This window comes from Emydura macquarii, unplaced genomic scaffold (assembly GCF_026122565.2).
Source record: "Emydura macquarii macquarii isolate MOO-44397 ecotype Brisbane River unplaced genomic scaffold, CSIRO-AGI_Emac_v2 contig_1348, whole genome shotgun sequence".
Taxonomy (NCBI): domain Eukaryota; kingdom Metazoa; phylum Chordata; order Testudines; family Chelidae; genus Emydura; species Emydura macquarii.
The window spans coordinates 10,286,745-10,314,508 of NW_027131485.1; the positions used below are offsets into that span (position 1 = coordinate 10,286,745).

General features: G+C 64.9%; 2 protein-coding genes across 2 annotated transcripts in view; one reads left to right on the forward strand and one right to left on the reverse strand.

The window, feature by feature from the left end:
* The first annotated feature begins 1,754 nt into the window (after positions 1 to 1,754).
* PAM16 (presequence translocase associated motor 16) lies at positions 1,755 to 6,393 on the forward strand. Its single transcript, XM_067551113.1, has 5 exons — positions 1,755 to 1,888; positions 2,831 to 2,915; positions 3,749 to 3,885; positions 4,429 to 4,494; positions 5,178 to 6,393. The coding sequence occupies exons 1-5, from the start codon at positions 1,886 to 1,888 to the stop codon at positions 5,268 to 5,270; spliced, it is 384 nt and encodes a 127-aa protein (XP_067407214.1). The 5' UTR covers positions 1,755 to 1,885; the 3' UTR covers positions 5,271 to 6,393.
* Positions 6,394 to 7,464: 1,071 nt separating this feature from the next.
* The window catches only part of GLIS2 (GLIS family zinc finger 2), a 31,209-nt gene continuing 10,909 nt past the window's right edge, over positions 7,465 to 27,764 (reverse strand). The window contains exons 2-7 of the mRNA XM_067551112.1: positions 15,320 to 15,615; positions 14,758 to 14,930; positions 14,226 to 14,402; positions 13,908 to 14,041; positions 12,998 to 13,116; positions 7,465 to 12,451 (exon numbers count right to left, since the gene is read on the reverse strand). Of these exons, the coding sequence (XP_067407213.1) occupies positions 11,637 to 12,451; positions 12,998 to 13,116; positions 13,908 to 14,041; positions 14,226 to 14,402; positions 14,758 to 14,930; positions 15,320 to 15,500 (1,599 nt within the window). The 5' untranslated portion in view covers positions 15,501 to 15,615 and the 3' untranslated portion in view covers positions 7,465 to 11,636. The remainder of the gene's footprint in view (positions 12,452 to 12,997; positions 13,117 to 13,907; positions 14,042 to 14,225; positions 14,403 to 14,757; positions 14,931 to 15,319; positions 15,616 to 27,764) is intronic.

The following is a 27,764-nucleotide window of genomic DNA, read 5'->3' on the forward strand; positions in this document are numbered from 1 at the left end:
GCGGCACTGAGATTCACCCAGTTCCCAGGTGTCTGGCTGGCAGATCAACCCGAGCTCTCAGGCTTTGCAGCAGGTGCCGGTTCCCAAGGCAGACCTTGTTCCATGCCGCAGGGAGAGGCTCGATCCACCTACCCACACGTGGTCTCCCCTCAGCTGACTTTGCATGCCCTGATTACTGGCCACAGCCTCTCACCTTGTCCCCAAAGGCCAGCAACTCCCAGGCCCTTGTGTGATCACTAAAGTAACAGTATTTGCCCTCGGGATGGAACCCAGGGCACTCCTTTAACAAAGCCAATCAGCCACACGGCGGGGCAGAAGGCAGGTGCCAACTCTAGGGATTGGGTAGCCTGTAATGGCTGCTCTGAATACGTGCTATTGCTGCCGAGCAAACAGCTGTGCAGCCCCCTGGCAAAATGTTCCCCACCCCCAGCTTGGCCTCGAGAGGCTAAATTCACTCCAGTGGTAGAAGGCTAAACGTCCAGGCTTCGCACTAGAGCTGGGCTGAACCAGGAGGCGCCATTTTGTGGAGGATTTTGATACTTTGAATTCTGGTTTTGTTGCGCTTTGGAACAAAACTTAAACATGTTGCAATTGGCCACTCAAGGGACTGGAGCCCAGGCTCAGGGGATGTCCAAACTCCATCTACATGGCGGTCTGCCCCAGGGCTTCTAGGCTTTTAGCTCTGGACCAGCCTGCCAAGCGCTGGCTGGCCAGAAATCAGGCTGGGCTCTGTCGGCGCTTCATCCAGATCCAACCAGCTCTGCAAAACATTCGCATTTTGACAAATTGGCAAATTCTGACCACAAATGTTTGGCTGGAATTCTTCCACCCGGCTCCTGTTCAGGCCCAGTCGATTCACAGATTCCAAGGCCAGAAAGGGATTGCTGTGTGCCGCTAGGCTGACCCACGGCGCTGGGCCACCTGGCTGCATATGAAGATGGTTTATAAACTGGCTGATGTGATTCACCCAGCAAGCAAACATCTTTAAAGCCCAGTTTTATGGTTCAGAACAGGTTTGAGCTGTCAGTGCTGGCACGAAAGGCACCGCAGCGCAGGCGTCGTTCGTCACACCAGTCAGTGGCCGGCTGGCAGCGTGGCACGGTGGGACGCATGGCGGCCACACACCGAGCTTCTGCACCGGGAGCTTGGCAGATTTGTCCGGCGAAGCCGTCAAGCCTGGCCGGTGTTTGAACGGGAGCGAGAGTGCGCCGAGCTGAGCTGAGCCGAGCCGGCGTCTGCGTCGGGCCTGGGAGCCATGACCCCGGCTGGCAACGTGCTATGGGCCAAGGCCGAGGAGTTGGGCCCAGCTAGTGCAGATTCCGGGGCACAGGGCTCACAACGGGGGGTTCGAGCCAGCGATGAGGCAAAGGCTCCCGGCCGCTGCCCCCGCGTTCTCCCGGCCAGCGGGCCAGGGCTGGGCCCTTGCCACCTGCTTCCCCCCGTGGCTGGGCCCGGCTCGCTCAAGGGGCCGCATGTGTGGGGCTGGCTGAGCTGGGCCCAGGCCAGGACCAAAGCCCCAAGCCCGAGTGCGAGGGACCCCGTGGCGGGGTGGCTGGGGGTCAGACCGTGGGGGGCTGCCCCACAGCGTGCGGTATGGGGACCTGGGCCAGGGAACAAGGGTACCGGGGGGGAGGGGGGGGGGCTCGCTCGCTCCCTCCCTGGGACAGGAGCAGAGGTCCTCCCAGCCCCGCCCCACGAGACCCCCCCCCCGCTGCATCCTCCCCTCCTCCCGCCAGGGGGCGCGCTCCCCTCCCGCGCGACGCTCTGCCCTGGCCGCGGGGACGCTCTGCCTGGCGCCGTCTCTATGGCCGCCCGCGCCGCCCTTTGCTGAGTCCGACCGTCCTAGCCGGGCCCGGGCCTGCAGGAGGCCGGAAGCGGCGGGGACATGGTGAGTGAGTGAGTGAGCGGGACCGGGCCGGGCCTCGCCTCCCTCTCCGCTGTGTAATGCCCAGCCCCGCCCGAGGAGCGTTTCACGGACTCGCCCTAGGCCCCTCTTGGCGCTGCCGGGAATAGCCCCCCCGCACCCACCCACCCACCCACCCGCGGCGGCCTGCGCAGAGCCGCCCGGGGACATGTCCCCTGCCAGGGCCTGGCCTGCCCGGCCCCCCTCGCCCAGCCGTGCCCGGGCCCGCGCCGCCCCGGGGGGGTGACCTCCCAGTGACCCGGCCCCGGGGCCCGACGGCGCTGCGCCAGCCGAAGAACTGGTCCCTCGCCCTCTGCTGGGCTGCCGCTCGGCTCCGTGGCTGCCCCAGTGCGAGGGATGGGCCCCGCAGCGAGCAGGAACGCGCAGCTTGTTGGCCACTAGCACCTTCTGCACGTGTAACGGACACAGCCAGGCTGCTCCCTGCAAAGGCTAAAGCTCTGAATTCAGATGCCTGGTCTGGTGAAATGCTGCCCCCCCAGCCCCGAGCACAGGGTTTGTCTAGAACCGCCCTGGTGATTTGTCAGTCACCAGCCGTGCAGCCTCCCTTCTCTTTTCAGGGTCACTTCAGGCTGCCTTTCCTGGACTCCCATAGCCACTGATTTTACTAGTCACAGGGCACTGGCCATATTGGTCCCCAATCTGCCCCGGCTCTTCTGTACCGTATTGAGTTGCTGCCAGGGCTAACTGGTTGCTGGCTTTTGGCAGGCAGGGTGGATGCTTTGGGGGAGGAGAGGGGTTTTAAGCTGAATAGTACCTGAGTTACAGGGAGAAGGGGGAGCCACTAGATCTCCCTACTTACTGGATGCCCTTACTGAATGATGCAAGGTCAGAGGAGTAAGTTGGGCACCCAAGCAGAATTTCCCTTTCGTAGGCCCCTGTCAACAGCTGCTTGTGCTTTGTCTGCAGGCCAAGTACCTGGTGCAGATCATCGTGGTGGGGGCGCAGGTGGTGGGCAGGGCCTTTGCTCGGGCACTCCGACAGGAGTTTGCAGGTAAGCACCAGGTCACCATCGCCAGCCTGGTCTCTTCCACCCAAGAATGGGGATCCAGGGGCCCACGGAAACCTTGTGTTGTCCATGATGGTGACTCCCTGGCCCTAGGTCCAGCTCAGGGTCTGTGTTCTGCGTGTGCAATGGCTGTGACTGGGAGCGGGGCACAGGACCTTGTGGTGAGCTCCCCCCGGCTCCCCAGGCTGGGGAGGGCTGCCTGTGCAGCCATGACATGAATTATTGGCACAATCGCTTGTGGTAACTGCTCAGCAATTCTCATTAGTATCAGCGTGTTATCGGCACAGACCCAGTTTAGTAACGCAAGCTGCTGCCAGGAGAGGGGCAGGGATGGGGACTTGCACTGAGATTCCAGTTTCTTTGGGGGCCCCAGATTTGCTGTCAGTGAGCAGTGCCCCAAGCCTGGCACCAAATGGGTCCCGGAGGCTATGCCCAGTGGCTGACGAGGCCAGGCTTGCTGTGCAGACAGTTCAGAGCACTGTACGGAGATCAGTGGGATCCTCAGCCCTCCAGGAGGGAGGGCAGGATTATCCCCATTGCCCCACACAGCCTGTGACAGACGGGAATTGAACCCAGGCATCCTTAGCGCATGTGGCCACTCCAGTGTCGTCGTCATGTGTGTCCCTCTTCCCCCCCCCGTTCCCTTACATCCTTAGAAGCCCTGTGGCACTTCCCTTTGTGCATTCAATAGCCCCAGGTAACTATCTGCTTTGCCCTGCTCCCCGTAGCAGCTCTCTTGTTGGTGCTGTGGCCAGGAGCACTGGGAAGAGCGGTTTGTGTGACTGGAGGGATAACCAGTTTGGGGTCTCTCTGAACAGCCAGCCGAGCAGCAGCAGATGCACGGGGCTCCGCTGGGCCCCAGTCTGCTGCAGCCTCCAGAATCTCGGGGATCAGCCTGCAGGAGGCCCAGCAGATTCTCAACGTCTCCAAACTCAGCCCGGAAGAAATTCAGAAGGTAGAGCCTGCAGCTTGGAGCGGGCCGGTTCAGTGGGTTGATAAGAGGCCCAGCCCCTTTCCCCTCCAGGCTGGCAGTCTCACTCCCAGTGGGAGATGGCTGGGTGGCTGCATGTTTGTTTTGGGGAGCAGTGTGGGTGGCCAGTTGGTGTTGGGCACCTCTGATCTTAGTGCAGCAGATTCCTTCAACAGGACCTGCTACCCATGGTGCATTGGGAACTCACACCTTCCTGGCTGCCCCAGGACACTCTCGCTTGCTCTGTAATCAGGACTTTCTGGGGCTGCTGAGGAGAGGCTCTGGGCTGACCCCCCCATGGCAGCCCCATACCCTTCCAGCGAGCTTGCACGCCCTTGCTGGCTGAGTGTCAGTGAGCGATGCTGATGAGGATGGACTCCGTCTTCCTCAGGATCCAGGCGTTGCGAGGGCTGTTCCCTGGCGGGACCTGTCACTACGGCTTAGAACAGCCAGCTGGTAGCGTAGTGAAATGCAGAGCGAGGGGCAGCCGGAAGAGGCAGCTAACAGTTGGCTTGTTTCCTTTGGCAGAACTACAATCACTTATTCAAGGTGAATGACAAGTCAGTGGGGGGATCGTTTTACCTGCAGTCTAAGGTAAGTGGGACATTGGATGGGTGGGCGTCCATCCGTCCTGCTCTGTGCCAGGCCACTGGGCTGGCACTCAAATGAAGCATGAGGCTTGCCGGTTCAGGGGCTGGCCGGCTGTCTTGGGAGCTAGCATTTGGGCACTCAGGCTGGAGGCTTTAACACTTTTTGTCAGCGATGTTTGTGGCGCTCTAATTGTCCGTTTGAGCAGAAGCAGATCTTCTTGGGAATCTTTGCCAGGCGTTGCCCTCTGGGTGTTTCCATCCCCACCCCCATGCACTTCCCCAGTGGGCCCTCCTGTCACATGGGGAGAAGGTGCTGTTGAGTGAGCTCTCCCTGGGTGTCGCCGCTGACAGCGCATCTGACCCTGAGAAAGGCCGAGTTCCCGAAGGTCTGGCACAGTGTCCGTTTGTCCGGGGCTTGCCCTCCTGTGCTGTCCGGGGCACATGTGCAGATGTCAGAGAGGGGGCAACTGCCCTGGGCTGCAGCATCTTTCTCAGGTCCCTTTGCAGCTGGAATCCATTGCAGAACCAGCCGTAACCCAGTGTAAGCAGCCCTCCATACCAGTCACACAGATGGTTGCTGCTGCCTCCTCCCGGCTGCTCTGTGAAGTGCGGCCATGTCCCTTGGCTGCCTTGGGCCTGAGGTCCGGGCTGGGCATTTGGAGGGACTCACTGAGCCGCTGTCCGCAGGTGGTGAGAGCCAAGGAGAGGCTGGACGAAGAGCTCCGAATCGAGGCCCAGACACAGAGTGCAAGAGAACAAGGGCAGAAGCCAGAAACATAACGATCCCCCAGGCCCTCCTCTCAGCTTCCCTAAATTATAGACAGCCAATAAATTCCCTCTCTGGAGCTTCCTCGGTGTGCTTTGGATTCAGGAAGCTCTGTGGGGTGGGGGCGGGGTCACAGGCTGGCCCAGTGCTCTGCATTCAGCTGTACCCACTACTGGATGGCCAGGGACCTCCCATAATGCACTTGGAGAAGAGGGCAACCAGGTATATGGGGGAGGCTCATTCTTTCCTGGTCCCTTTGCCCTGACGCATGGCGTCCGATTGCCCCTATCTGCCACACAGCCAGAAATGCCTGGTGCTAAATGCAGCCTCCCTGGGAGCACCGGGCTCTAGAAACAGGGTGGACGCTTCCCACTGCCCCCACCATCGCTGGGATGTGTCTCTGGCCAGATCCATCAGTGTCCTCAGGTCAGTGGCTGCTGGGGAGGAAGAACCAGATGACAGGGGGTGTCCCGTCCCCCAGGCAAAGAGCTACAAGAGCATGGGACAGCTGCCGTGTGAGGAGACCTGCCCCTGAGCCCCCTGGAGTCAGTGCGAGCTGGCCCTATCTGCCCGAACTGCTGTACGCTCAGCTCTCCCTGGGGGGCGAGGGGCAGACGCAGAAGCCCAGTGATTTAGGACAGTGAGGTAATAACCAGGGTGGGGGGCCGCCAGCTTCCCCTGGAGGCTGCTGTGAAGTGTTCTCTGCCCAGCCGTTTGAAAAGCCCCAGCTACCTGTCTCAGCCACTGCTCTCCTGCTCCAGCTGGGCACAGCCACCCAGGCCATTCACAGACGGACTCTGGGGACCTGACTGGGCCATGAGGGGCCCAGGAACCAGAACTCTCCAGGGACAGCCTCTTAGTCACCATTTTCAAAGAGGATTTTGCCAAAATGGAGTGCAGCAAATGGTCCCACTCTAGGTCCTTCCTACGAGTGAGGGGAATGGCTGCAACCGCCCTGCGGCTGGTCTGTAGCACCGCAGGTGAGCGGCCCTGTCCCGGCAGCTGTCAGACTGGGGGATTGTCTGCCGAGGGCAGTGGCCCACGTGGGCCCCTCTAAACTGCCAGGCTGCCCTGAGCATTTCCTGGGGTGCAGCATTGTTCCACAAATCCTCCAGCTGGGTAACTTCTGCCAGCCCCAACCGCAAGAGCTCACAGACCTGTGCTCCCTCCGCTCCTGCTAATTGTAAGTGCCGCGCCGGCCTGGCCTGCTGTGGGGTGCAGGTGCCATGTTTCCAAAGTCCAGCAGCTCTCTGGGAGAAACGGGGGGGTTGGCAGCTCCCCTCCCCCCATGGTAGGGCATTAGCTTTACTGAGTCCTGAGATCCGGCTAGGAGAGCTGTGCCCCAGGGGAAGTGCCCCAGAGGGCCTGGGCAGGCCCTGCTCCATGCAACACTGCAGGTATTCTGGCCAAGGCACGTGGAACAGACCACAGGGAATAATTCTGCCTGGGCATAGCTGGCCTAGTAGATTGTTTCTATTTCTTAAGGGCTGTCGGTACCACAGTGAAACACTCATCCCCCCCCCGCCCCGCCCCCCCCCCCACACAGCCTTTGTGGTACTGCCCTCTGTGCTGCTTGGGACAAACCCTTTCTCAGTCCCAGTAACCTCTGTCCCTGCTGGGTGGGCACAGCTGGCTCCATCATTCCCTCGCTCCCTCCTGATGCCCCTGGGCTGTCTGCACAGGGATATAGACACACGGGAGGGGTGGCTCGGTTCGTATCCGCTCCTGAGTACGTTGAGGTTCATCCCAAACCCTGAGCTTCACCTGGCCTCCTCCCCCATCCCCTTCTGGGCAGCCATCAGTACCAGAGCTCCCAAACTTTGGGCTGCAGAGTTCTGGCCCCCCCTCCATTTCGGTAGCACCTGCAGGCCTTGTTCCAGGCACTGGCCAGCTCTCCACTGAGGAACTTGTGGGCCAGCTAGAGAGAAGGAAAAAGGGCAGTAACTTGGCCAAGGCGCTTAAACTGAACCCTTCCCGCTGCCCACACTGCCTCACATTGCAGCAGCTACAGCTCCTTTACACCCCCCTGCCCCAGACAGTCCCAACTGGCATCTGGGGCAGGTGCCAGCGGGCGGCTGAGCTGTGCTCACAGGGGAGGGGTTCCTAGCTTGAAGTGCAATCACCGGCCAACACACCCTGGGCAACTTTTCAATTCACTTTATTGTTTTCTTAATAAACTTCCTCTCCTGTGGAGGACTAGAGGGTTAGACTCACGAGTGGCTCTCGTGTGGTTTCTTTCGTTTTAAACTCTATGCTAACAGCGATGGAGCCAAAAGGAGAGAGAACATAAACTACCATAGAAAGGCACTTAGAAACGGGTAAAATACTGATGGCCTGGAATGTGCGACAACAACCGAAAAACGAAACGTACACCGGCCTGGGAGGCCTAGTCTATCACCAAAGCACATGCTGTGCTACTGTTAGCCCTTTGAGTGGCATGCTGCTCACCTGGCCTGGGCTGGGTCTCTGTAGCTGAGGGGCGTGGGCTCTGGGAAGTGGGGGGGACGTGGAGGCTGGTTCCTTGCCACCCAGGGGTTGTGGTGCTATTAAACCAGTCTGGTAACATCCAGGCCCTGAGGTCCCCTCCCTCCATGAGCTGCAGTGGGGAGGCTGGGGCCAGCGGGGGGGCTAGAGCCCAGCTGGCTTGTTGGAGGACGGAAGTGGAGCAGGGGTCCTACTGAGGGGCAGGTGAGAGGTACGCAGGACCCCCTTGTACACCAAGAGGGGTAGGAAAAACAAGGGCCCCTCTGGCAATGGAGGGGCAGTGCAGAGGTGAAGCAAGGTCCCCCTAGGGAGGGGCAGTCCGGGGCCACTTCTGGGCAAGCACTGAGCAATCCCTCTGCAAGGGAGGGAGCGTCCAAGGGGCATGAGTGGGGAGGGAGAAGGGACAAGTGACCCAGGCATGAGCGGTGGCTGCTGGCTCTTGCGTGGCCTGGGCCCAGGCCCAAGGAGGCCGGCAAAGCAGCCACTCAAAGGGCTAAATCAGTCTAACGAGTTTAAGTAGCTTATACGCCTGCAGTCCAGGCCTCACAGGCCCGGGAGTGTCTAGAATAGCTTACGGTGCAGGCCCGGCTGGCCAGCGCCAGCTGCAGCTGGGCTGAGCCCTGTGGGCATCACCCCCAACGGCTCAGTGCAGCGCGGTGGTGTGGCCAGTCCACGGGCCCGCCTGCTTTTCTTTGGCCACCGCTGAACCTCTAGCCCCAGTTAATGCAGGAGCCAGCCCCACCCCAGAGCCCAGCCCAACGGGGGGCACCCAGCCGAGGCCCTCACCAGGGTGGGGAGGAACTCGCTGGGCTGCAGGGCGTGAGCCTGAGCTGAGCTGTGCCGTGCTGTGGTGTTGTGTCTTAAGGGGCGGGTGTGTCCCGAGGAGACTACAGCTCCCAGCAGGCACTGACCAGCTTCTGAGCCCTGGGCCAAGTTGGCGAGTCAGCACGGCCTCTTCCCCTTGGGCCACAGCAATGGGCCCCCTTGGGCACCCCACATTTAACGCTGTAACTGAGGCACTCAAGGCATGGCCTCAGCAGTTCACCAGTTGGCCCGCAGCTCACCAGTCGCCACACACCTCACCCCCTGGGTGCTGAGAGTGATCCTACGCTGTGTGTGTAATTGACTTGCCAAACAGCAGGGGCCGTGGGGGGGGGGAGGAGAATGGCCTGGGAGTGCTCTCATATGCCCCTCCCCCAGCAGCTGGCACTCGCTGGGGGTGCCCAATGGGTGCCCAAAGCTGCTTGGGCTCAGCCTAGCCCTGGGCCTGCTGCTCACCAGGCTGCCTAGGGGCAGAGCGTAGGGGTGCATCGCCAACTTGCCCCCAGTGCCAGCGCTCAGAGCTGTCATGCATGGGCCCAGCGGCTCGGCCTGCAGGGAGGTTTGCAGCAGGGAGGCCAAGCCAGCCCGCAGGCGCCAGCCGGGGGCAGGGACAGCAGGGGTCCAGCCCTGGCCAGTGGTGGAGCTGGGGGAGAGAGGGCTCAGTGCGGCTGACTGGAGCCAGCCCATGGGGGTGACTGTGCAGAGGGGACAGGGCCAGCAGCGGGGGTGGGGCAGGATGGCTGTGGCTGTGGCCCAGGCTCTGCCGTGAGACTGGAAGCCAGGGCTTGGCTGAGCGGGCACAAGGGAGCGCACACGTCAACACGTGCCCAGCTAGCCTCTCAGCAGCAAGTCTGGGGCTGGGCTGGAGTGCAGGGGGGTGGGCAGGAGCTGGCGCTGTGGGGTGATTTGGCCAATGCGGGGTGTGGGGGGAATAACCAGATTTGGGGAGCACCAGCACCAGGCCAAAGCGTGGCAGACCATCAGGGGGCTCAGCCCCGCGCCTGATGGGACTCAGCTGAATGTGAGGCCCCCCTGGCAGCTGGCCAGACTGGGGGCGGGGGGCTGGGTTCTTGCCCATGGGGGGGAAGGGGGGTTCCCTGCAGTGCCAGGCTTGGGGGTGGCTGCAGAAATCTGCCCACTCAGGGTGTTAACTAAAGCATTGGCCCATCCACCCGCCGCCCCCCAACTGGGCTGGCCTGCGAGCCAGGGTTCATGGCCAAGAAGTTGGGTGGCGCCTGCCCTGCGCCACCTGCTGACTGCACACACTTGCGTTACATGCTAAGGTACTAACAGAGCTAAAGGCGATCTTGCACCTGCGCTCCTTGTCAGGGAAGGGGCGTGCGAGCCGGCGAGCGGCATACTCAGCCAGTATGCGTTGTCGGGGAGGGGAGGTCCAGGGGCAGGGTTCCCCCCGGTACTGGGGGGGTCCATCTGTCTCTCTTGGGCCCGTCGAACTGGTGCTTGGGGGGTGGGGACTGTGCTGGCCCGTCCAGGAGGTCATCGTGTCCTGTTCTTGGTGGCAACTCTGCCGGGCAAGCCCAGCTGGGGCTGACTTGCTCTGCCTCCTCTTCTGGAGCCCGGGAGCCCGTCGAGCTGGAACCGCTCCTGGTGGGTCAGACTGGGCATGGCGCCAGTCGGCTGGTGGCAGTGACGTGGACTGGGAGCGATGCCAAGAACGACCCTGCTTCAGCGGTTGCTGGGGGGGGGGCCCATGGGGCTTGGTTGAGAGTGCCTGGGTCAGTGTTGGGTGGCAGGAAATTGCCCCTTGGCTCCAGGGATGATGACTGTCCTGCAGGCTGGGCTGTCGCGGGCACAGGGCACTGGGGTGCAGGCAGGGGGCCGCTGGCTGTTGATGCCCTCCCAGGGCAGGAGGCTGAAAATGCACCCATGTCCCCACAATGCACGGAGACGGCACCCGCTCACCTGCCAGTGCCATGGAAAAGCCAACCCTGGGTGGAGGGGGCTTACACTGAGCCAGAGAGGAAGGCACCCCGGGCTGCCCGCACTGTGGGGCTTGGGGCGGAGGGGGGAAGTGGGGGCCTGTGTCTGTGGGGGTCTGCTGATACCATCCTCCCTGCCAAGCCATGTGTGACGGATAGAGGGCATGGCCAGTGCCACGAGGGCATGGAGCCCAGGGGCCATGGGACAAAAGGGGCACTGGGCCCTTCCTTTGGGTTTGCTCACACCCGCCCAGCTATGGCATTGTACCGGGGATGCCTGGGGCATCCACCGTCATCTCCCACACAGCCAGCAGGGGGCGCTAGGACACGAGAGCCTGGCACTCACTGCCCTGGATGTGCTGCCACCCCAGGCACCCAGCTCTGCCCTCCAGATCCCCCCTACCTCTGCTCCGTGCTGGGCCACTCAATCCCACCCTGGAATCCCTAGGCCCTGATGCTTTGGACCCAACATCTCCATCCAGCCCCGTAATCTGCCTGTGCTGAGCCCATGCGCTGGGAATGGGAACCCAATGCAGGCAGCCGTGTGGCTCAGACCTCAGGCAGAGGATGCCTGGTCAGCACCAGTTAAACAAGGGCCCAACCCAGGACCGGTCAGAGCAGGGGGTTGGGTTTGATACATAAATAGCGGCGCCTTCTGCTGCCTGAGGCCTGGGCCATCCAGCCCCTGGGGAGACACAGCCATGGCCTGGCTCTGGTCCCTCCATTGTCATGCCTGCGCCCGCTCTCCTGCCACAGACAACCTGCCAGAGCTCGGAGCCCACCCCTGGCTGTGTCCTGCGCCAGCACTGGTGCCCCAGAGAACCAGTGGGAGGTGCCAGGGTGTGGCTGACTCAGGGAAGGGCTAATTAGCTATTATGGGGGCCCGTGAAGAGGCCCATGGAGTGCGCTGGATGGGCTGGTGGCAAGGGGCAGGGGCCAGCCACAGGGATGGGATAGGGATTATTGCTATTCTCAGAAGAGTCAAATTCTTCTTTCGTGAAGGGTCAAAGCGAGACCCAAGCGGCAGTCGCAGGGGGAGGGCGGCGGGAGGGCCGGCTGCTTCTTCCGCTGGCGGATTCACCCGTTGAGTCCTGGGCCACAGTGGCACCACGTCTGTATCCGGGCTTCGTTCTTTCAGTTCACCACGGCCGGCTTCAGCAAGACGGAGCCGGGGGGGATCACCACCCACCCGGGCGGCAGGGCCTCGGGGCTGCCCACTGAGTTTACGCCAGTGGACAGGTCCAGCACGGTACCAGGCAGCAGTGACAGGTTCTCCGGAGCACGCCTCAGCCGGGCCCTCTCAGTCCTGTCGCACGAGTCTTTGCGGCTCTCGGGCCCCAGAGCTTTGCTCCCTCTGGCCACCCTGGTGTCGCCAGCCTGGCACTTTTCCAGGTCCGCTTTCCCCCCACCGGCAAGCAGGGACACCACCGGCAGGCCCAGCCCGCTGGCCCCGAAGGGAGATGCCAGCAAGGGATTCTTGGCCAAGTTGAGCGGTGCGCCGTTGAGTGCCAGCACGGGGCTGGGCAGCCCTGGCAGCGTGGCAGAGCCCATGGCACCGCAGGCCAGGGTGCTGAGGTCCAGGGGCGCTGGGGTGAGGGGGATGGGCAGAGAGGTGGCCAGGCCAGGCAGCGCATGGCTGCCGAAGAGGGCGGCCGGGTTAGGGATGATGATCTGGGCGCCATTGACGTAAGGCATGTCGGCTGCGGCACCGGGCGTCTTCGGGGGCTGCTGGAGCTGCAGCAGGTCCTGCTGCTCGGGGGACACGAAGTGGCCGTGGGCCTTGATGTGCTTGCGCAGAGAGCTGGGGTCCGTGTAACGCTTGTGGCAGCCGGGCATTTTGCAGTAGTAGGGCTTGTCCACATAGTGGGTGCGCGTGTGCTTGAAGCGGTCACTGGAGTTGGAGTAGCGCTTGCTGCAGCCTTCATAGGGGCACATGTAGGGCTTCTCGCCTGCAGTGGAGACACAATGGCCACGGACTGCCACGGGCTCCCCGACCCAGCATGCCACGGGGTCTCCGCCGCCGGGCCACGGGCTGCAACAGGCTCCCCTACCCAGCGTGCCCCTGGGCCTCCACCGCCAGGCCACGGCCTCCCCGACCCAGCGTGCCACAGGGCCTCCGCCGCCAGAGCATGGGTACCAGCCTGGTCAGTGGCATGGGAAAGTTCAGCGGCCTAGGTCTGGGCTAGTGAAAGACAGGCATCCCCAGCCCACCACCACTAGCTGGCCCCCCAGCAGCGAGGCCAAATAGATCCTGACCCTCTGCCCTTAGAAATGACCCCAGCAGGCACTGAGACAGAGCAGGGCGGGGGAGCTGCCTGTTCTGGCAGCACAAAAGAGGCTGTCTCCAGGGCTGTTGGGTCTTCTCCACACCTGGGGGTGCTGCCTCCCCCAGCCTCGCGCTTTCTCTAGCAGACTAGGGGACAGGGAAAGAACAAAGCTGGGGGTGGGCGACGCAGGAGACACCCCCCCACCCCTAGCAAGGCCTCAACACTCACCTGTGTGTGAGCGGTTGTGGATCTTAAGGTTTTCCAGCCTGGAGAAGCTCTTATTGCAGGTCGGGCAGCGATGCGGCTTCTCATTGGTGTGGGTGCGAATGTGGATCAGCATCTTGTACCTGGCCCGGGGAGAGGGGGAGCCCGCGAGGGTCAGCCAGCCTGGCAGGGCGCCCGGGCCTGCAGTAACAGGGCCCTTCCTGTTCCCAGGTGCCCAGTGCCAGGGGATCCGAGGGCGTCAGGTACCCAGGGCACTGATGGAGCAGCTGCCCTCCCGTCACGGGCCACAAATCACCACAGCCATTCATGGGGGCCAGGAATCGCCCCCAGCTCAGAGAAGGAGGCGGACTTGCCCTATATCATACCTGTCACGTGTGGGCAGAGCCCAGGTCTCCTGCTGCCCCCCCTTGAATCCCTGTCCTGCCCCATAACCATCAACCCAGATCCCCTGCTCCCTGCCCTGTAACCACCCAGCCCGGATCCCCCCGCTCCTTGCCCCATAACCACCCAGCCCGGATCCCCCCGCTCCCTGCTCCATAACCACCCAGCCTGGATCCCCCGCTCCCTGCCCCATAACCACCCAGCCTGGATCCCCCGCTCCCTGCCCCATAACCACCCAGCCTGGATCCCCCGCTCCCTGCCCCATAACCACCCAGCCCGGATCCCCCGCTCCCTGCCCCATTGGCACCCAACCCGGATCCCCCCCCCTCCTTGCCCCATAGGCACCCAGCATGTTATCACGCAGCTGTGGGTGTGATGGGCACAGATGGTTCCCTGGGAAGCAGGAATCTGCCTGAATCTCTCCTTCCTCATTCCTCCCCTTGGGATTGGGGCCCTGAGCCGCGTGTCTCCCTCCTTCTCTGCCACTCATTGTCCCAGCCCCATAGCCTCCCACCCCTACCCTAGAACCCACCTGGCGTTGAAGCCCCGGCCATGGCGCGCGCAGCCCTCCCAGTGGCAGCAGTAGCCTGCGTCCTTCTCCGGCTTGACGTGGAAGTCGTTGACGTGGTCCACCAGGTCTTGGAGCAGGTCGAAGAGCTGGTTGCACTGCAGGGTGGGGCAGGGCTGGAGTCAGAGAGGCGGCTGCAGGAGGAGCCCCCACCAGGCCCAGCTGGGGGAGGGGTGGTTGCCCCTTCTGCCCCACACCCGCCTCCCCCAGAAAGCAGGCGTCGAATTTGCCGTCCCCGGGCCCCGCGGCTGTGGGCTCCGCGCCCTGCCTGGCCCCGCTCACCTTGGCCCACCGACACACCAGCTGCTTCGGCAGGGGCAGCTCTGGGGGGAGGCGCTTCTCCTTGGGAGGGGTGAGGAAAGCGGAGGGCGGCAGGTGCAGGGCGCCGCCCGCGCTCAGGGGCAGGAAGAACTGGAAGGCGCTGGGCAGGCCGTCAATGTAGCGCAGGGACTGGAAATCCTGCGGGGGAACAAAGGCGTTGGGGGCGAGCCAGGGCAGGGAGCCGGGGGGGGGGAGGCCCCCACCCTGGCGATCAGGGAGGGCATTGCACAGCTGCCCGCAAAGCACTGCAGTGCAATGAGTGCCCCCCCCCTCCACACCCAGTCCTCCCCCGTCCAGCTCCCTGCACACCTCGCATGGGCCCAGCGCCCGCCCCCCACCACAATCCCCCTGCCAGTCAGTGGCCCAGCTCAGGGTGGAAAAGCCTCTTCCCGCTGAGGCTGGGGAGGGAGCTGGCACCGCGGCCCCCCTGGTCCCATGCCCAGTGGCTCGCCTGCCTGCCCCAGCCCCCGCCCTGCCCCGGCGCGTGACTTACATGGGCGGTGGGGGCCATGGCCAGCTCCCCGTTACCCTGCCGTTCGGGGGACAGCGAGGTGCTGCCGCTGGGGGAGTCCAGGCCAGATGGGGGTGACAGACTCAGGTCCAGCAGGGGCGCCGCAGAGAAGCGACCGTCCCGTTTGTCGTGGAACTTGGAGGGCAGCAGGGAGCCTGGGGGACACAAAGCCGGCAGGTGAGCAGCAATTCCCACCCTGAGTGCATCACCCGCCGGGCGCCCTTCCCCACCGCTGCAATGCAGCCATCTCTGGGATGGGGCGTGGCAGCGACCCTCCCTTCCCCACTCCCTGCACCCAGCCCCACGGCCTGCCCCATGTGATCCCAGCATGGCCCAGGGGAACCCAGTGGGGGCGCCGGGTGAGCTGTGTGGGCCTAGCCCGGGGGGGCAGGCAGCAAGCGGGGTCAGACCATGCCCCAAGTCTCTCTCTCTCTCTCTCTCCCAGTCTCTCTCTCTCTCGCCCCCAGGTGTCCGTACTGTAGGGTGTGGGAAGGTGGCTCCCCCCCCCCCCAGGTGGGATCCGGGACACCCCTCCCCCTCTCACCAGCCGGTGGGGAGCTGGGCGAGCTGGGGCCCATCGCCGCAGTGCCGCCATCCGGGATCTGGAGCTCGCAGTGCAGGGCCCGGTGCTTGGCGCTGGCCAGTGCCCGCTCTCGCTTCTCCCGCGCCACCCGCAGCTTGGAGATGCTGATCTTGAGGTCAAGGGGCTCGTCCAGGGAGTGCATGGCGCCCGGCACGGCTGCCAGCAGTGTCCTCTGGCAGGGAGCGGACGGCGTCTTCTGGGTTCTGCTCCCCCTCCAGCCGGGGGCAGGGGCAGTCGGGGCAGGGCGCCCAGGCAACCTGCAGGGGAGCCGAGAGGGCAGGGGGGTGAATGGGGCCATGCTGCCCGCTCAGACCCACACACTGCAACCTGAGCAGACCCTGCACACGCCCATCCCAGTGGCCAGAGGATCAGGAGCCCCCGTCCTGCCTCCAGGAACCCCCAGACCTTCCACCAGGCCGGCTCTTAATGGGGCTGGGAGAGGAAAGGGCAGATCCGGAGCTGGAACAATGCTACATGCAGAAGTGTCTCAGAAGAGCAGCCCCACTCCTGACCTGCAGCCCCTGCTAGCCCAGTCCTGGGCCCCCCCCCTCCCCGAGGCTCAAAGGGAAGCTGCTGAGCCCATCACACTCATTGCAGTTGTGAAATCAGCCCGGAATTTAGCCAGGCCTCCAGAGCGGAAAGGCGGGCCCAGGAGGTGCCCTTGCCACCCACCCCATCCAGCTCCCTCTCCTGTACTGCACCACCCTCTGGTGCCCCCCATAACCACCTGTGGGCAGCCTCTCCCCACCCTGGTCACGCTGGAGAGTCCCAGCTCCTGCTCCTCCCTCCGCCCGGCTCCTAACCCAGCCTTGCATTTCCCGCCGAGCCCCCGGCTGCGCCCCAGAGCCGGGCAGGCGGCCGGCAAGTTCCACGAGCAGTGCGCAGCCATCGGGCAGGGGCTGGGCTCAGTGGCCACCTGCCTCGCCCAGCCCCAGGCGGGGACGGGAGGGCAGATGGGGACCAGAGGCAGCCGGCAGAACTGGCTGAGCTAGTCCAGAGCTGGGGCTGTGCCCCCCCCCGCAGTGACCAGGCTGGAATTACAAGCAGCTGGTTCCCCTCTGCCTGCAGCAGCCGCAGATCAGGGTCAGCGCCAGGAGCCGCAGGGCTCCGCCGGGAGGGGCCCAGGCCGGGGTGGGGCCCAGCCCACACTTGCCAGGTCACATCCAGCCCCTCTGCTCTGCCCAGCTGCTCTGCCTCAGCGGTGCCCGTGGATGTCGGGGCTGGATGCGCCAGGGCAAAGCCAGGCCCAGGGCGGAGGGGCTCTGGGAAAGCATCCAGCACCACTCTGCTGCTGCCCCTCAATCCCGGCCAGCACTGCAGTGGGCAGCGTCCCCGAAACCTCTCTGTGCGGGGGGGCAGAGGGGGTCGCTGGGCCGTATCCGCACCAGGGACCCGCACAGCGCCATTTCCAGAGCCGCGGGCACCTTCCCCAGCCCACGCCACAGCCCCTCTGCCTGCCAGCCCCCACCCACGCCGGAGCCAGCCTGGAGCTCAGTGAGGGCCCCTCAGTGAGGACTCTTAGGGGCAGGTCCCGCCACGGTGGGTGGGCGTCCGTCAGTCCGGCTCGCGGCCCCGTCTGGCTGCGCCGGCCACAGGGAACAGGAAGGAAGGAAGGAAATATTGATCCCCAGCAGTTGGGAGCCTGGGAAGGTCCCAGTTGCATTCCCAACCTCCCTCCTCGGGCTGCCCGGCCTGGCCCAGGGCCTCTCCCTGGAGCAAGGGAGGGACCTGGCCGGATGCCAGCTGGCTGCCAGCTGGTTCTTTGTGATCTGGCCCGCCAGGCCCAGCGCTGCCATCCTGAGCCCCGGGAGGCCTCCAGGGACGCCAGGCCTGGCTCATTTCCTCCCCGCTCCCTGCCGTGGCCCCACACCCTGGCTCGCCCAGACACGTCACCCCCAGCCCCAGGCATAGAGGAGCAGGCTCAGGCAAGCTCCTTCCCCGGCCTGTGACTCAGTTTCCCCCCGCCTAGGGTTTTCCCAGTTGGGTGGCCTAGGGAGCCCCGAGCCTGACACCGGAGGTACCCGTGCTGCAGCCAAGACCCCAGGCAGCTCTTCAGCTGGCCCTGCCCAGGTGGGGGCTGCTCAGGAAGGGCCCCGCTGGGCAACTTGGGCCCAGCTCAGCCAGGCGCCCTGGCACGTTTCCTTGGTGGGGGAGGGGCGGGGCATCGCAGGCAGGCGCCCGGCCCAGGGGCTTCTTGCCCTGCCACTGCCCTGGCTTCCGCCAATGCCAGCGAAGCCACGAGCAAGATGCTGCCCTGCCCGCCCCCTGCCCCCCTCTGGCATGGGGCATGGCACACTCAGCCCAGCAGGCCCCTTCCTGAGAGTGAGCGGCCCCACACCCTGCACTGCCCACGACAGGACAGCAGGGAGCACACCAGCCGGTCCCCACCAGCCCCACAGCGCCCACGCCCGGCCCTGCCCCAGGCCCACGGTGCCCACACATGCCCCAGCCCCACGGCGTCTGCACCCGGCCCTGCTCCAGCCCTGTGGCGCCCACACACATAGCCTCCCCAGCTGTACAGCCCACACTGTCTCTTCAGCTGCCTCAGCTCATTCCTGCTGCACCCACTGGTCCAGCCCTGCTGCGCCCCCCCCCTCCCCCCCACAAATCCCCATCTCTCCCCTCCAGCCCCCCATCGCACCCCACCGCACCCGCCTGCTTCCAGCAGGGACTGGACAACGCAGGGGGCTGCATACTCACCAGGCCTGCTACACCTCCGCCTATCCCAGCCCTGGACCTCCCCCCCACAGCTCTGCCAGTGCCCCTCAATCCCAACCCACAGCCCCTGCTATGCCAGCCCTGGGTCCCCCTGTGTGGAGCCCAGTGCCCATATTGGCTCAGTGGTAGGGTCTCTTTTGCAGCTGCCTGAGAACAAGGAGCTCGTCTCAGCTGTGATCTCAGCCAGTTCATCCTACAGCCCAGGGCTCACTCATGCCTTCCCCTGGGAGGCCTCTGCTGCCTCCTCCCCCTGCAGCCCACGCCAGGCCCGGAGTGCCAGGCCCTGTGCCAGCTGCCCCTGAGCCCTGGACTCAGGCAGGGACATTGGGCGGGCGCAGCAGAGAGGCAGCAGGGGGATCCCCAGGCACGATACCCCTGGCCCCGGCACCTGGCCCAGCCCTGCACTCAGCACAGCCAGGCTCAGGCCCACGTGGCCTGGCCGCTCCCCCCCATGAGGCCCCTCAGCCCCACAGGGGACCCCTCTCTCGCCAGCCGACTCCAAGACATCCCCCAGCCCTTCCCCCCATGCCAGACTTAACCTCCCCGGCCCACATCCGGCTGGACGGATGGGCCAGTGCCCCCCCTTCCTGGGGGCATTAGAGCACACCCCCTTCCTGGGGACAGACGCCGGGCACTGTAGGACCCCAACACCTCCCTCCCCCCATACCAGCCCAGAGCGCAGCCAGCCTTCGACATCCGGGGGGGCTCCATCCCCCACCCCCAACATCCCTGAGGGGCTCCATCTCCCCACCCCAGGGACCCCAAGGGCAGAAATATCCCAGGGCCTCGGGCCTTTCTACAGAGACAGGCAGTTTCCCCCCCTGCCTGGCCCCAGCCCTGTGCACAGGCCCCGTGGAGCTGCCAGAAGCAGGGCTCTGTCTCAGGGGGTCCCGGCTCTCCCCTGGGGGTGTCTGGGGGGGGGGTGGCTCCCAGGAGCAGGCCTGGGCTCCACGTTGGGCCCAGCCAGCGTGGCACTGGGGGGACAGCTCCCCATGGGGCGCCCCCGGCAGCGGCCTGGGTTTGTTGTTCTGCTCCTGACCCTCCTGCGGGCCCTGCGCCAGCCCCCCCGCCCTCCCGCCTGCAGCTGCAGCCTGGCGCATGAATGGGGGGCTCTTTCCTCTGCAGAGCCCCGGGCTGGCCAGCAGGAAGCGGAGACTTCCGCAGAGCGGGGGGGCCAGCCCTCGCTCTCCCCCCTCGGCCCGTCCTCCTCCCCACCCCCCCTGCCAGCTCCCAGCTCCCCCTCCTGGGCACGCAGCGGGAGCGCCGGCTCGCCGGGTGGCACCTGTTGCCTGGCTCTGCCTGGCTATAGCAGGCCTGTTCCTGCCTGGCGCCCGGGCGCCCCCACCCCCACGCTGGCACCTGGCCAGCCCGGCTCAGACGCTCTGGAATGCAAAGCGCCTCCCGGTCCCGCGTGGGGGGCGGACCGAGCACAGGGCCGGGGGGGGGGAGGCGAGACACAGCCCCCCCAGGCCGGCCAGGCTGTGCTGTGCCCAGGGAGCCGGGGCTGCCGTGTGGGGGCCGCGGGCGTGGCTCTGGGGCTGCCCCTCGTGGCTGGGGTGGGGCAGGGCTGGGGCAGCTGGCTGGGCTGCCACGTGCCGCAAACCCCACAGGGAGGGCAGGTCCCCTGGGCGTGGTCCCACGGGACAGACCAAGCCCTGGCGCCCGCTGGTACCGACCGGCCCCGCGCTGGCAGGCGGGGGCAGATGGCCACGCTGCAGCGCCCTGGGCGCTCGGGCCAGAGGGAGGAGCCAGAATGAGGGCAAGGGACTGGGGGGCTTGTCGGTACATGCACCCGCCAGCCCCAGTGCCCCCCCCCACTGTGCTCCAGACACCCATACACAGGGCGTCCACCCCTCCTTTCCCCTCCTCCTCTGTGCCCACCCCTCCCCCCTGTGCACACCTCCCTTCTCCCATCCCCTGTGCCCACCCCTCCCCCAATCCCCTGCCCATACTTCTCCCCTCCCCCAAACAGCTCCCCTCCCCCATGCTCACCCCTCCCCCAATCCCCACACTCCTCCCCATCCCTGATCTCCTGCACCCAGGGGCGACACAGAGAGCACTGGGGAGCCCTTCCCCCAACTGAGCCAAAGGAGCTGCTGGGGGCGGAGCCATCAGGGAAGGCCGCCGCCCCCGCCATTTAGGTACTAAAGGGGAGCTGGGCTCCCAACAATTGGGCCCATCAGCTCTTTGGGCCTCGGTCGTCCCCCTCCCCCTGTATCCAGTGGGGCTGGAGCACCCACCCTCCCCCGGCTGGCTCACAGTGCAGGATCTGTAAAGCGCCTGGCACACCCGGAACTCCCTAAAACAGCGAGGGTCAGACCCTGGGTCCCGCTTCTCCTCCCCAGGGGCCCCGCAGCTGCCCTGCCTCCGGAGGCTGGACGTCCAGGCCCACAGCCCCCTGTTCCCACTGCCAGCACCCACGGAGCCAGACCACCCTGCAGGGACTCTGGCCCCTCGCCCGCATTGGCAGAGGCGTTCATAACTGGCCTCAGCCCAGGACGTCCTCCAGGGAGCAGAGCAAGGCAGGGGGGAGCCCAGACACAGCCCAGCCCCAGCTGTGCCTGGCTGTTCAAACTCCTCCAGGGAGAGTCCCCAGTTCCCCAGCTGGTGAGAGGCGGGGAAGGCCTGAGCTCCCTGGGCCCTTGCTTGTCATGTATCAACGTGCTGGCAACTGGATTTGCCATTATCTTGTCAGAAGCGCAATTGATATGGGCACCAAAACCCAGACTGCCAGGCGATGCCCGTGGCTACGTCTCTTCAGCTGCCTTGAGAGCAAACAGCCCTCTGCCATCCCCTGGGTAACCGTGCAGCATACAGGGGAAACTGAGGCACAAACCGGCCTCATCAAAATATTACAAGATATGCCCACTTTGTCACAGCCTGTCCGCCCGCCTCTGCGTCCGCCTGCCTGTTTGTCCATCTGCCTGCCCGCCTGCCTGCCAGATGTCTGCCCCCAGCCTGTTGTTCAGGGTCACAGTGGGAATGGGGGGAAGCAACGAAGGAGGCAGAAGGGCTGAGGACCTGGGAGAGCAGGGAAATGGAGCAGAGAAGGGTGGGGGGCCTCGCCATACTTAGCCCTGGGGGAAGGGCACTGGGGGGGGGGACTGGCTGCATGGGGGAGGGGCCCGGGAGAAACTTGCCATGGGAACTCGCCCTGCGGGGGCTAAGCCAGCTCAGGCAGCAAGTCGCCGTGGGCCAGGCGGATGGGAAGGGCTGAGAGCCACAGCTGGGGGGGACTGGGCCTGGAAGAGCAGCTCCCCCGATCCGCTCCCAGGGCCTGGGGCTGATCACACACTGTCCCCCCCCCCCTGCAGAGACCATGCCTGCACTGTCCCCAACAGGCCCTGCCCCCGAGGCCACATCTGTCCTGTCCCTGACGGGCCCCGCCCCCGAGGCCACATCTGTCCTGTCCCTGACGGGCCCCACCCCTGAGGCTAGGCCTGTACAAGGCATTTCCCAGCCTGCTGGGCCCGGACTGGGCAGACCTGACCCCTCGCCAAGGTGCTTGAATCGTAGCCTTCACTCACACCTCGCAACCCCATAACACTCCTGGCCCCACAAACTTCCCCTCACGCTTCCCCAGCACTACACACAGCCTCACCCCGGGGAAGGGGGCAGGACTAGCCGTGCCCAGCCCACCCCCAGCCCCTACCCTGCCGGACGATGGCGCAGGGATCCCAGCGCTGCCCAGCAGCATCTACTGGGGGAAGGGCTCTAGACCCACTCCTGTGCTTCTCCTTTAGCCTCTCATGGCACAGCCCTGGGGCCACCCCAGAGGGGGCATGGGCAGGGTCAGGCCTGTCAGAGCCTGGAGCCCATCCCCAGGGAGGGCAGGTGGCTTGAATCCCCCTGTACGGAGCATCACGACAGGGAGCTGCTGGGCCCTGGGAACCGGGCTGCCCGGGGCCAGGTGTCACGCGCCAGCTACAGCTCGGCCAGCCATGAGCTGGACATCGCTGTGCCCCTGCCCTCCTTCCCCCACCGCCCCGTCCTCCCCCACAACTGCCCCTGTCCTGTCTCCCCACAGCTCCTGCCCTCCCTTCCTCCAGCAGCCGTCCCTCTGCCTTACTCCTGCGTCTCCTGTGCGTTCGTACCCCCTGCTCCCATCTGCCCGGAGCCAGTGGGGGGCGCTGTGCCCTGAGGGCGGCTCTGCAGGCTGTGTGCGCCTGGGAAGAGGAAGGGGGGAGCTGAAGAGCCGGGCCGGCCCAGCTGCTCCGGCCGGGGTCGAGAGTCTGCTAGGGCCAGGCGCTGGCTGCTTTCCCACCCCACCCCAGTGGGGCCCCCGCTCCACCCGGCGACTCCACCGGAGGGAGGCCTAAGGAAAGGCCGGGGGGCTGGACGGGGGCCAGAGCCTGTGAGCCAGGGCAAGGCATGGGGTGAGGGGTGGGGAGGCGAGTTTAATGGAGGCCAAGGCCCCCCCCCCCCCTCCCCAGCCATCTCCCCAGCCGGCTGGCCTCATCCTGGATTCTTGAGCGGCTGCTGGGAGCCAGCCGGGTGGGGCCCGCTGGCTGGGAACCGGCTTCGAACCGCGGAAGAAACGACTCCCGAGCCAGCGCGCAGCTGCCAAACCAAACTGGCCCCGCAGCACAAAATTCCTGGGAACAAACCTTCCTCGAATCCAGAGGAACCGGAACAGCGAGAGCCGCCCCGCCTTGCCCCCCGGGCGCCGCTGCCTGCCATGCCCGCCGCAGCAGGAGCGGCCTAGGGGGGCCAGAGCGTGGCTAGGGGCTGCTGCTGCCCCTCAGTCCTGACCCACAGCTCCCTGGGCTACCCTTCAGCCTCCAGCTGTGCCCCACAGTCTAAGGGTCCCCACCCAGCTCTGCCAATGCCCTCCAGTCTAGACCTGCACGCACTCCTGCTATTCAGGTCCTGCCCCCCAGCTCTGTGGGTGCCCCACTGCCCCTCAGCCTGGCGCTCTCCCGAACAAAGGGGGAAATTGTGACGTGACCAGCCCGAGAGCAGACTCACTTTACTTGTGGGTCAAAGCTGGCTTTGGACCCAGGCGGCCTGAAATCCAAATGCTAGCAGCGCCCTGCCCCTCCGTCAGACAGGCAGATGTCACAAGGGGGGAGCGGGGCCTATAAAAAAGGGGGCCGCGGCCTGCTCTGGTCCGTTCATGCCAAGCCCGTGGGCACAGGGAATGTGGCAGGGGCAGGGCAGGCCAGGTGCTCAGCCCAAAGCAGCCCACTCACCTAGGGGAGAAATTACCCTTCCCCCACGTGTCCTGGCCCCTCCCCCTACGTGTCCTAGCCCCTCCCCCTAGACATTTGCACCCTGCGTCTGGCTGCTTCGAAATACCAACGTGGGGGCCCGGGACGGCCCAGCCCCCAGGACACCAAGGCTGCTGGTTCCGATCTGGGTCAGAACAGTCGTGCCACCTGACAGCTGCCATCCACTTGGCAATGAAGCCCAGCACCTCCACTGGCGCCCGGGCTCTGCAGAGGCCCTACAAACAGATGCTCTCTGCGGAGTCCTTGAAGACAAGGGAGTGTGTGTGGAAGCTCCTAAGATCCCCAGTAAATCACAGCATGGCTCCACGGGAATGCACCAGGGCAGTGCAGTGGGGGGCGGGCACTTCCATGGCCAAGTATGGGCATCCTGCTCTCCCAGCAAGCTGGTGTCACCCCATAGGGGCTGCCCTGGAAATCCCAGAGCCTCAGCAGCTGAATCCTCCCTAAGTCCCGCACAGGGCCTGTGCCCCGGCTAGCTCCGTCTGCACCCAGCTGCATGCCTGCTTTCCCCTTAATGGGGTCTAGAAGGGCAGGGGTCGCTGGCTCTGCAGGCTTTGAGGTCAGCACGGGATGGTGAGGGCAGACGTCAGAGTCTGCAGCTGGCAGCACCTCCGATGACCTGAATCCTGCTTGCTGCCATTTCGGGGTCTTCCCTGAAGCACTGGGGAAAACCCAAGATGGGACAGAAATCAATTCAGCCACCACTGAAATGCAGCCGCCTCGGGGCTGGGACAGGGCAGCAGTTTAACAGCAGACAGCAACTCTCCGTCCCATTGGCGGGCAGGCAGTGACTAAGGGAAGCTAAGGAGCCAGGCTAAAAGTGGCTCTTTGGGCACTCCAAGCCGGCAGCCCCTTGGGTCCCGGGTTTGTCACAAGCTGGGTGTGTCCATAACGTGGGCGTTTCCTAGGCGCAGTCTGGCTGTAGCCACACAGAGGTATCCTACATGGCACCAAGAGCCGCATCGGGCCCTGCGCGCGCGCGCACGCGGCCAAGACGGTGCAGATCCCAATCTCCTACCGTGGCAACTTACTAAAGAGCCGAGAGCTCCCCGCCGGGCACAGGACTGGCTGGGGCTGCAGCAGGAGGGAATCCCACCCAAGGATCTCAGCAGAGCCCATGGGTTTGATTCAGGTTGGGAATCCCCTGGGCCGTGACTCGGCATCGGGGCCTGGGGGCTGCTAGCCTGAGTGGGCAACGTTTTCAGAAGCAGCCTGTGGTTTTGAGTGTCCACCCCAGGGCTCAGAGGGTCTCCAGCCTTGCCCCCAGGGGCGGGGAGCTGGTGGGCCTACCACCTGCCCAGAACCGGGATACAATTCATCGAGGCATCCCAGGGGCCACGGGTGGGCTCTCCCCAGGAGTCGGTGCTATGCCCTGCCCTCGTGCCAGCCCCTTCCCCGGTGCCCCTCCCCCAGGCCTTTGCACAATCTGACCTGCTCCAGCAGGACGGGCAGACTGTCCCTACACGTCTGCAAACGTCCCTCTGGGCCGGTCACTTGCAGCTGACGCCTGACACAGGTGCAGGGCGGCACGTCGCCATCACAGAGCGCCCTCGGTGCAGGGATCTCCATGTCCCGGTGAGCAGAGCCCCGCCCGCCCGGACCGGCGGGGCCCCCCGGCCCTAGAACGACGCAGTGACTTGCTCACATCAGCGCCAGAGATGGAACCAGCCTCCAGCTCCCCCCGTGCTCCGACCTCAAGGCAACGCTGCCTCCGCGGGTCTGCGCGGCAAGATGCCTTCCTCAGAGAGCTGGCCCTGGCCAAATGCGGAGACAAGAGCTGGTGCATTCAGAGCGTCACCACCGGCAGCGTCTGCCATCGGGTCAAGGCCGGAGTGTCCCCGCGGGCAGCCCCCAGCGCCGGTGCCCATCCACCCTCACACACCCCGCAGCACATGACTTTCAGCCCTGGCCAGCGCTCGGAGACCTGCCGGTGAGATGGGTCCTGTGGTTAATATCATGACCGTGCTCCTCCCCTAGGCACCGCTTGGGCCCCCCACATGAACCCTCTCTCCCCATAAGTCAGCCCCGTCTGCCTCTCCACTTATTTCCATTACTCGCTGCTGGGCTCCCTGCGCTGGGTCTCCGTCCCTTTCTGGTACGGTGGGCCCAGATCTCCAGAGGGATCAGCCTAACCCCACTGAAGTCTGGGCCTAAATACCGCTAAGGATCTGATCCGTGGGGCCCAGGAAGGAGCCTCCTCCTCCCAGAAGCAGCTCTCACCTCCCTGCTCCAGGCTGGCATGACCCGATATGTGCCCACTCACCCCGCTGCCCGCCGTCACCCCTCAGCCCCATTCAGCTGCGATAGCCAAGGCCCCTTCGCATTCTGCCTCTGCCTGCAGCCCAAAAACTCAGCTACCTGGGCCAGTTCCCAGCCCCTCTCCCAGGATGGAGCATCGCTCCATGAGGCTATTAAATGCCAGCCCAGGATCTGTAGGGCTGCATCTGCTCCTCCTGCGCTAGCCAGAGCTAGCCTGCCAAAGGGCAGGATGCAAACCCCACTCGGCAGGCAGTGTGGTCTTAGCCCTGGGCACCGAAGCTGGCAGCGGATGCGGCTGTGGGGGTGGGACTTGGGGCGGACGCCGGCTGGTGGCGAGCACACAGCTGCCATCCAGACCTGACGGGCGGATTTCTTCCAGTGCTGGGGCATTAATACCAAGGCCTGCCCCCCTCCGCAGCACGCTGGGTCCCTCACCAGCCCAGGCAAATTGCAGCCAGCACAGCCCCTTCCTGGCCAATCCATCCGCTCACCCCGCCCAGCCCCTCAATCCAGGCGTCTCATCACCCCCTTCCCAGCCCAGCTCACTCTGCCCCCACCTGCTTCCCATCGGCCTGTCCCCTCTTTGTCAGTCCCTCCCTGCCTTCTCCCACTGGTCCCCGACATGGGGGATCCCCTGAGCCCCAGCTCTCTGCCCATTAAAGTCACCCTGGAAGACCCACATCTGCCTGCAGGGAATCTCAGTGACTGATATAAATCCCCGATTGCTGTCCCTCTTCCATAACTTCTGTCTCCTTTGTGTCTGTCTCGGTCTGTTTGACCGTGAGTCCCACCCTCCCCCCCCCCCAGCAGGGACTGTTCTTCTTCAATGTCTGGAAGGAGCCTGTGACACAGACATGCCCAAAACGTGCCCAAGCAAGCCTGTGACATCTGTGTCTGACCAGCCCCTCCACAGGACCTCCTGCAGGACCGAGGTGAAAGAGAAGTGGGTGCCCTGCTTCCCCGGGGGCAGCAGACGGGTGCGTCCAGAGGACGAGGGATGGACACTCGAGGGGATGTGTAAATTGCTGGCCACCCCTGGGAAGGACCAGCGGCTGGGGAGAGTTTTCCCAGGTGGGCACAGCCGGGGCTAGGGAGTCACCCCGGACACTTGGGTAACCCCGAAAAGTGCATTGTGGGAGTTACTATAATACTCCAGCCAGCGCAGGCAGAGCAGCCGTTGGCCCCGTGCCCTACCCACCTACTCTGGCACATGGGTGTAAAAGAGGGGTCGGGTGGCAGGGCCCCACAAGGTCCCATCTGCTCCGCTGTGTAGAGCGGCTGGGGCAGGGCTGGTCCCCCAAAATCCAAGACAAAGCCACTGATGAGTTCTCAGCCCAGCCACCTCCCGCCCTCCATCAGGACACGGCCCAGAGCAGGGAACCAGCACGGCTCAGCCCCAGTGCAAACAGCCTGCGGCATGGGGGTCCCTGCCCCAGAGAGCTGCCCAGCGACGCTTTCCTACAGTCTCTACAAGGAGCCGCTGGGCTCTCCCCCTTCCCACGGTCAGCCTGAACCCAGATCTCCCTCCACCACTAGTCACCAAGCTTCGTCCTCTCCCATCCCCACTGACCTTCTCCTCCCAGGCCTGGCAGCACTCTGCCCCCCTCATGCCCACCCACTTCTGTCCAGCAGCCCCTGGGGCACAGTGACCACAGGGCCAGGCCATAAGGCAGGGGCCTTTGCTAGGCAGATCCCACTCCCCAGCCTGGCTTTCTAGACAGCCCCTGGCACTCTGCCTTCGCGGGACGGCCTGGCACCTCCCCAGGAGGGGTCATACGCAGGCACCAAGTGGGTTAAAAGCTCCAAAGGCCAGACAGCAGTGCTTCCCCTGCAAGTCTCCCCCCCCAGCTTCGCGTCAGGCTCCCACTGACCCACGGAGCCAGCGCCGGCCCCACGGCGAGGTGTGCGGGTGCATCCCAGGGTGCTTTGCCACACAGCTGCAGCGGGCGCAGATCACAGGCCCGTCTCTTGCGGGAGACAAAGACAGAGCGATGCCGGCTGGGCCCCGGCATCCCCGCGGGCTGCACTGCCGGATTGGCTGTGAGAGTGGCTGCCACCTGCCCCGGTGGGGGGGTGGAATGAGGGGAGTTCGGTGCCGCCTTCCGGCTCCTGGCACATTACCAGCGTGGCAGAGAGCCCCGCCCACAGGCGGGCAATAGCCCAGGCTCTGCTTTGCATCCTGAGAGGAGCTGAGTTCA

Bases quoted from the DNA above. Each gene is read 5' to 3' on its own strand.
- PAM16 (XM_067551113.1), top strand. The intron at 2,916-3,748 runs GTAAGCACCAGG...CTCTCTGAACAG, and splicing joins ACTCCGACAGGAGTTTGCAG to CCAGCCGAGCAGCAGCAGAT. The intron at 4,495-5,177 runs GTAAGTGGGACA...CGCTGTCCGCAG, and splicing joins CGTTTTACCTGCAGTCTAAG to GTGGTGAGAGCCAAGGAGAG.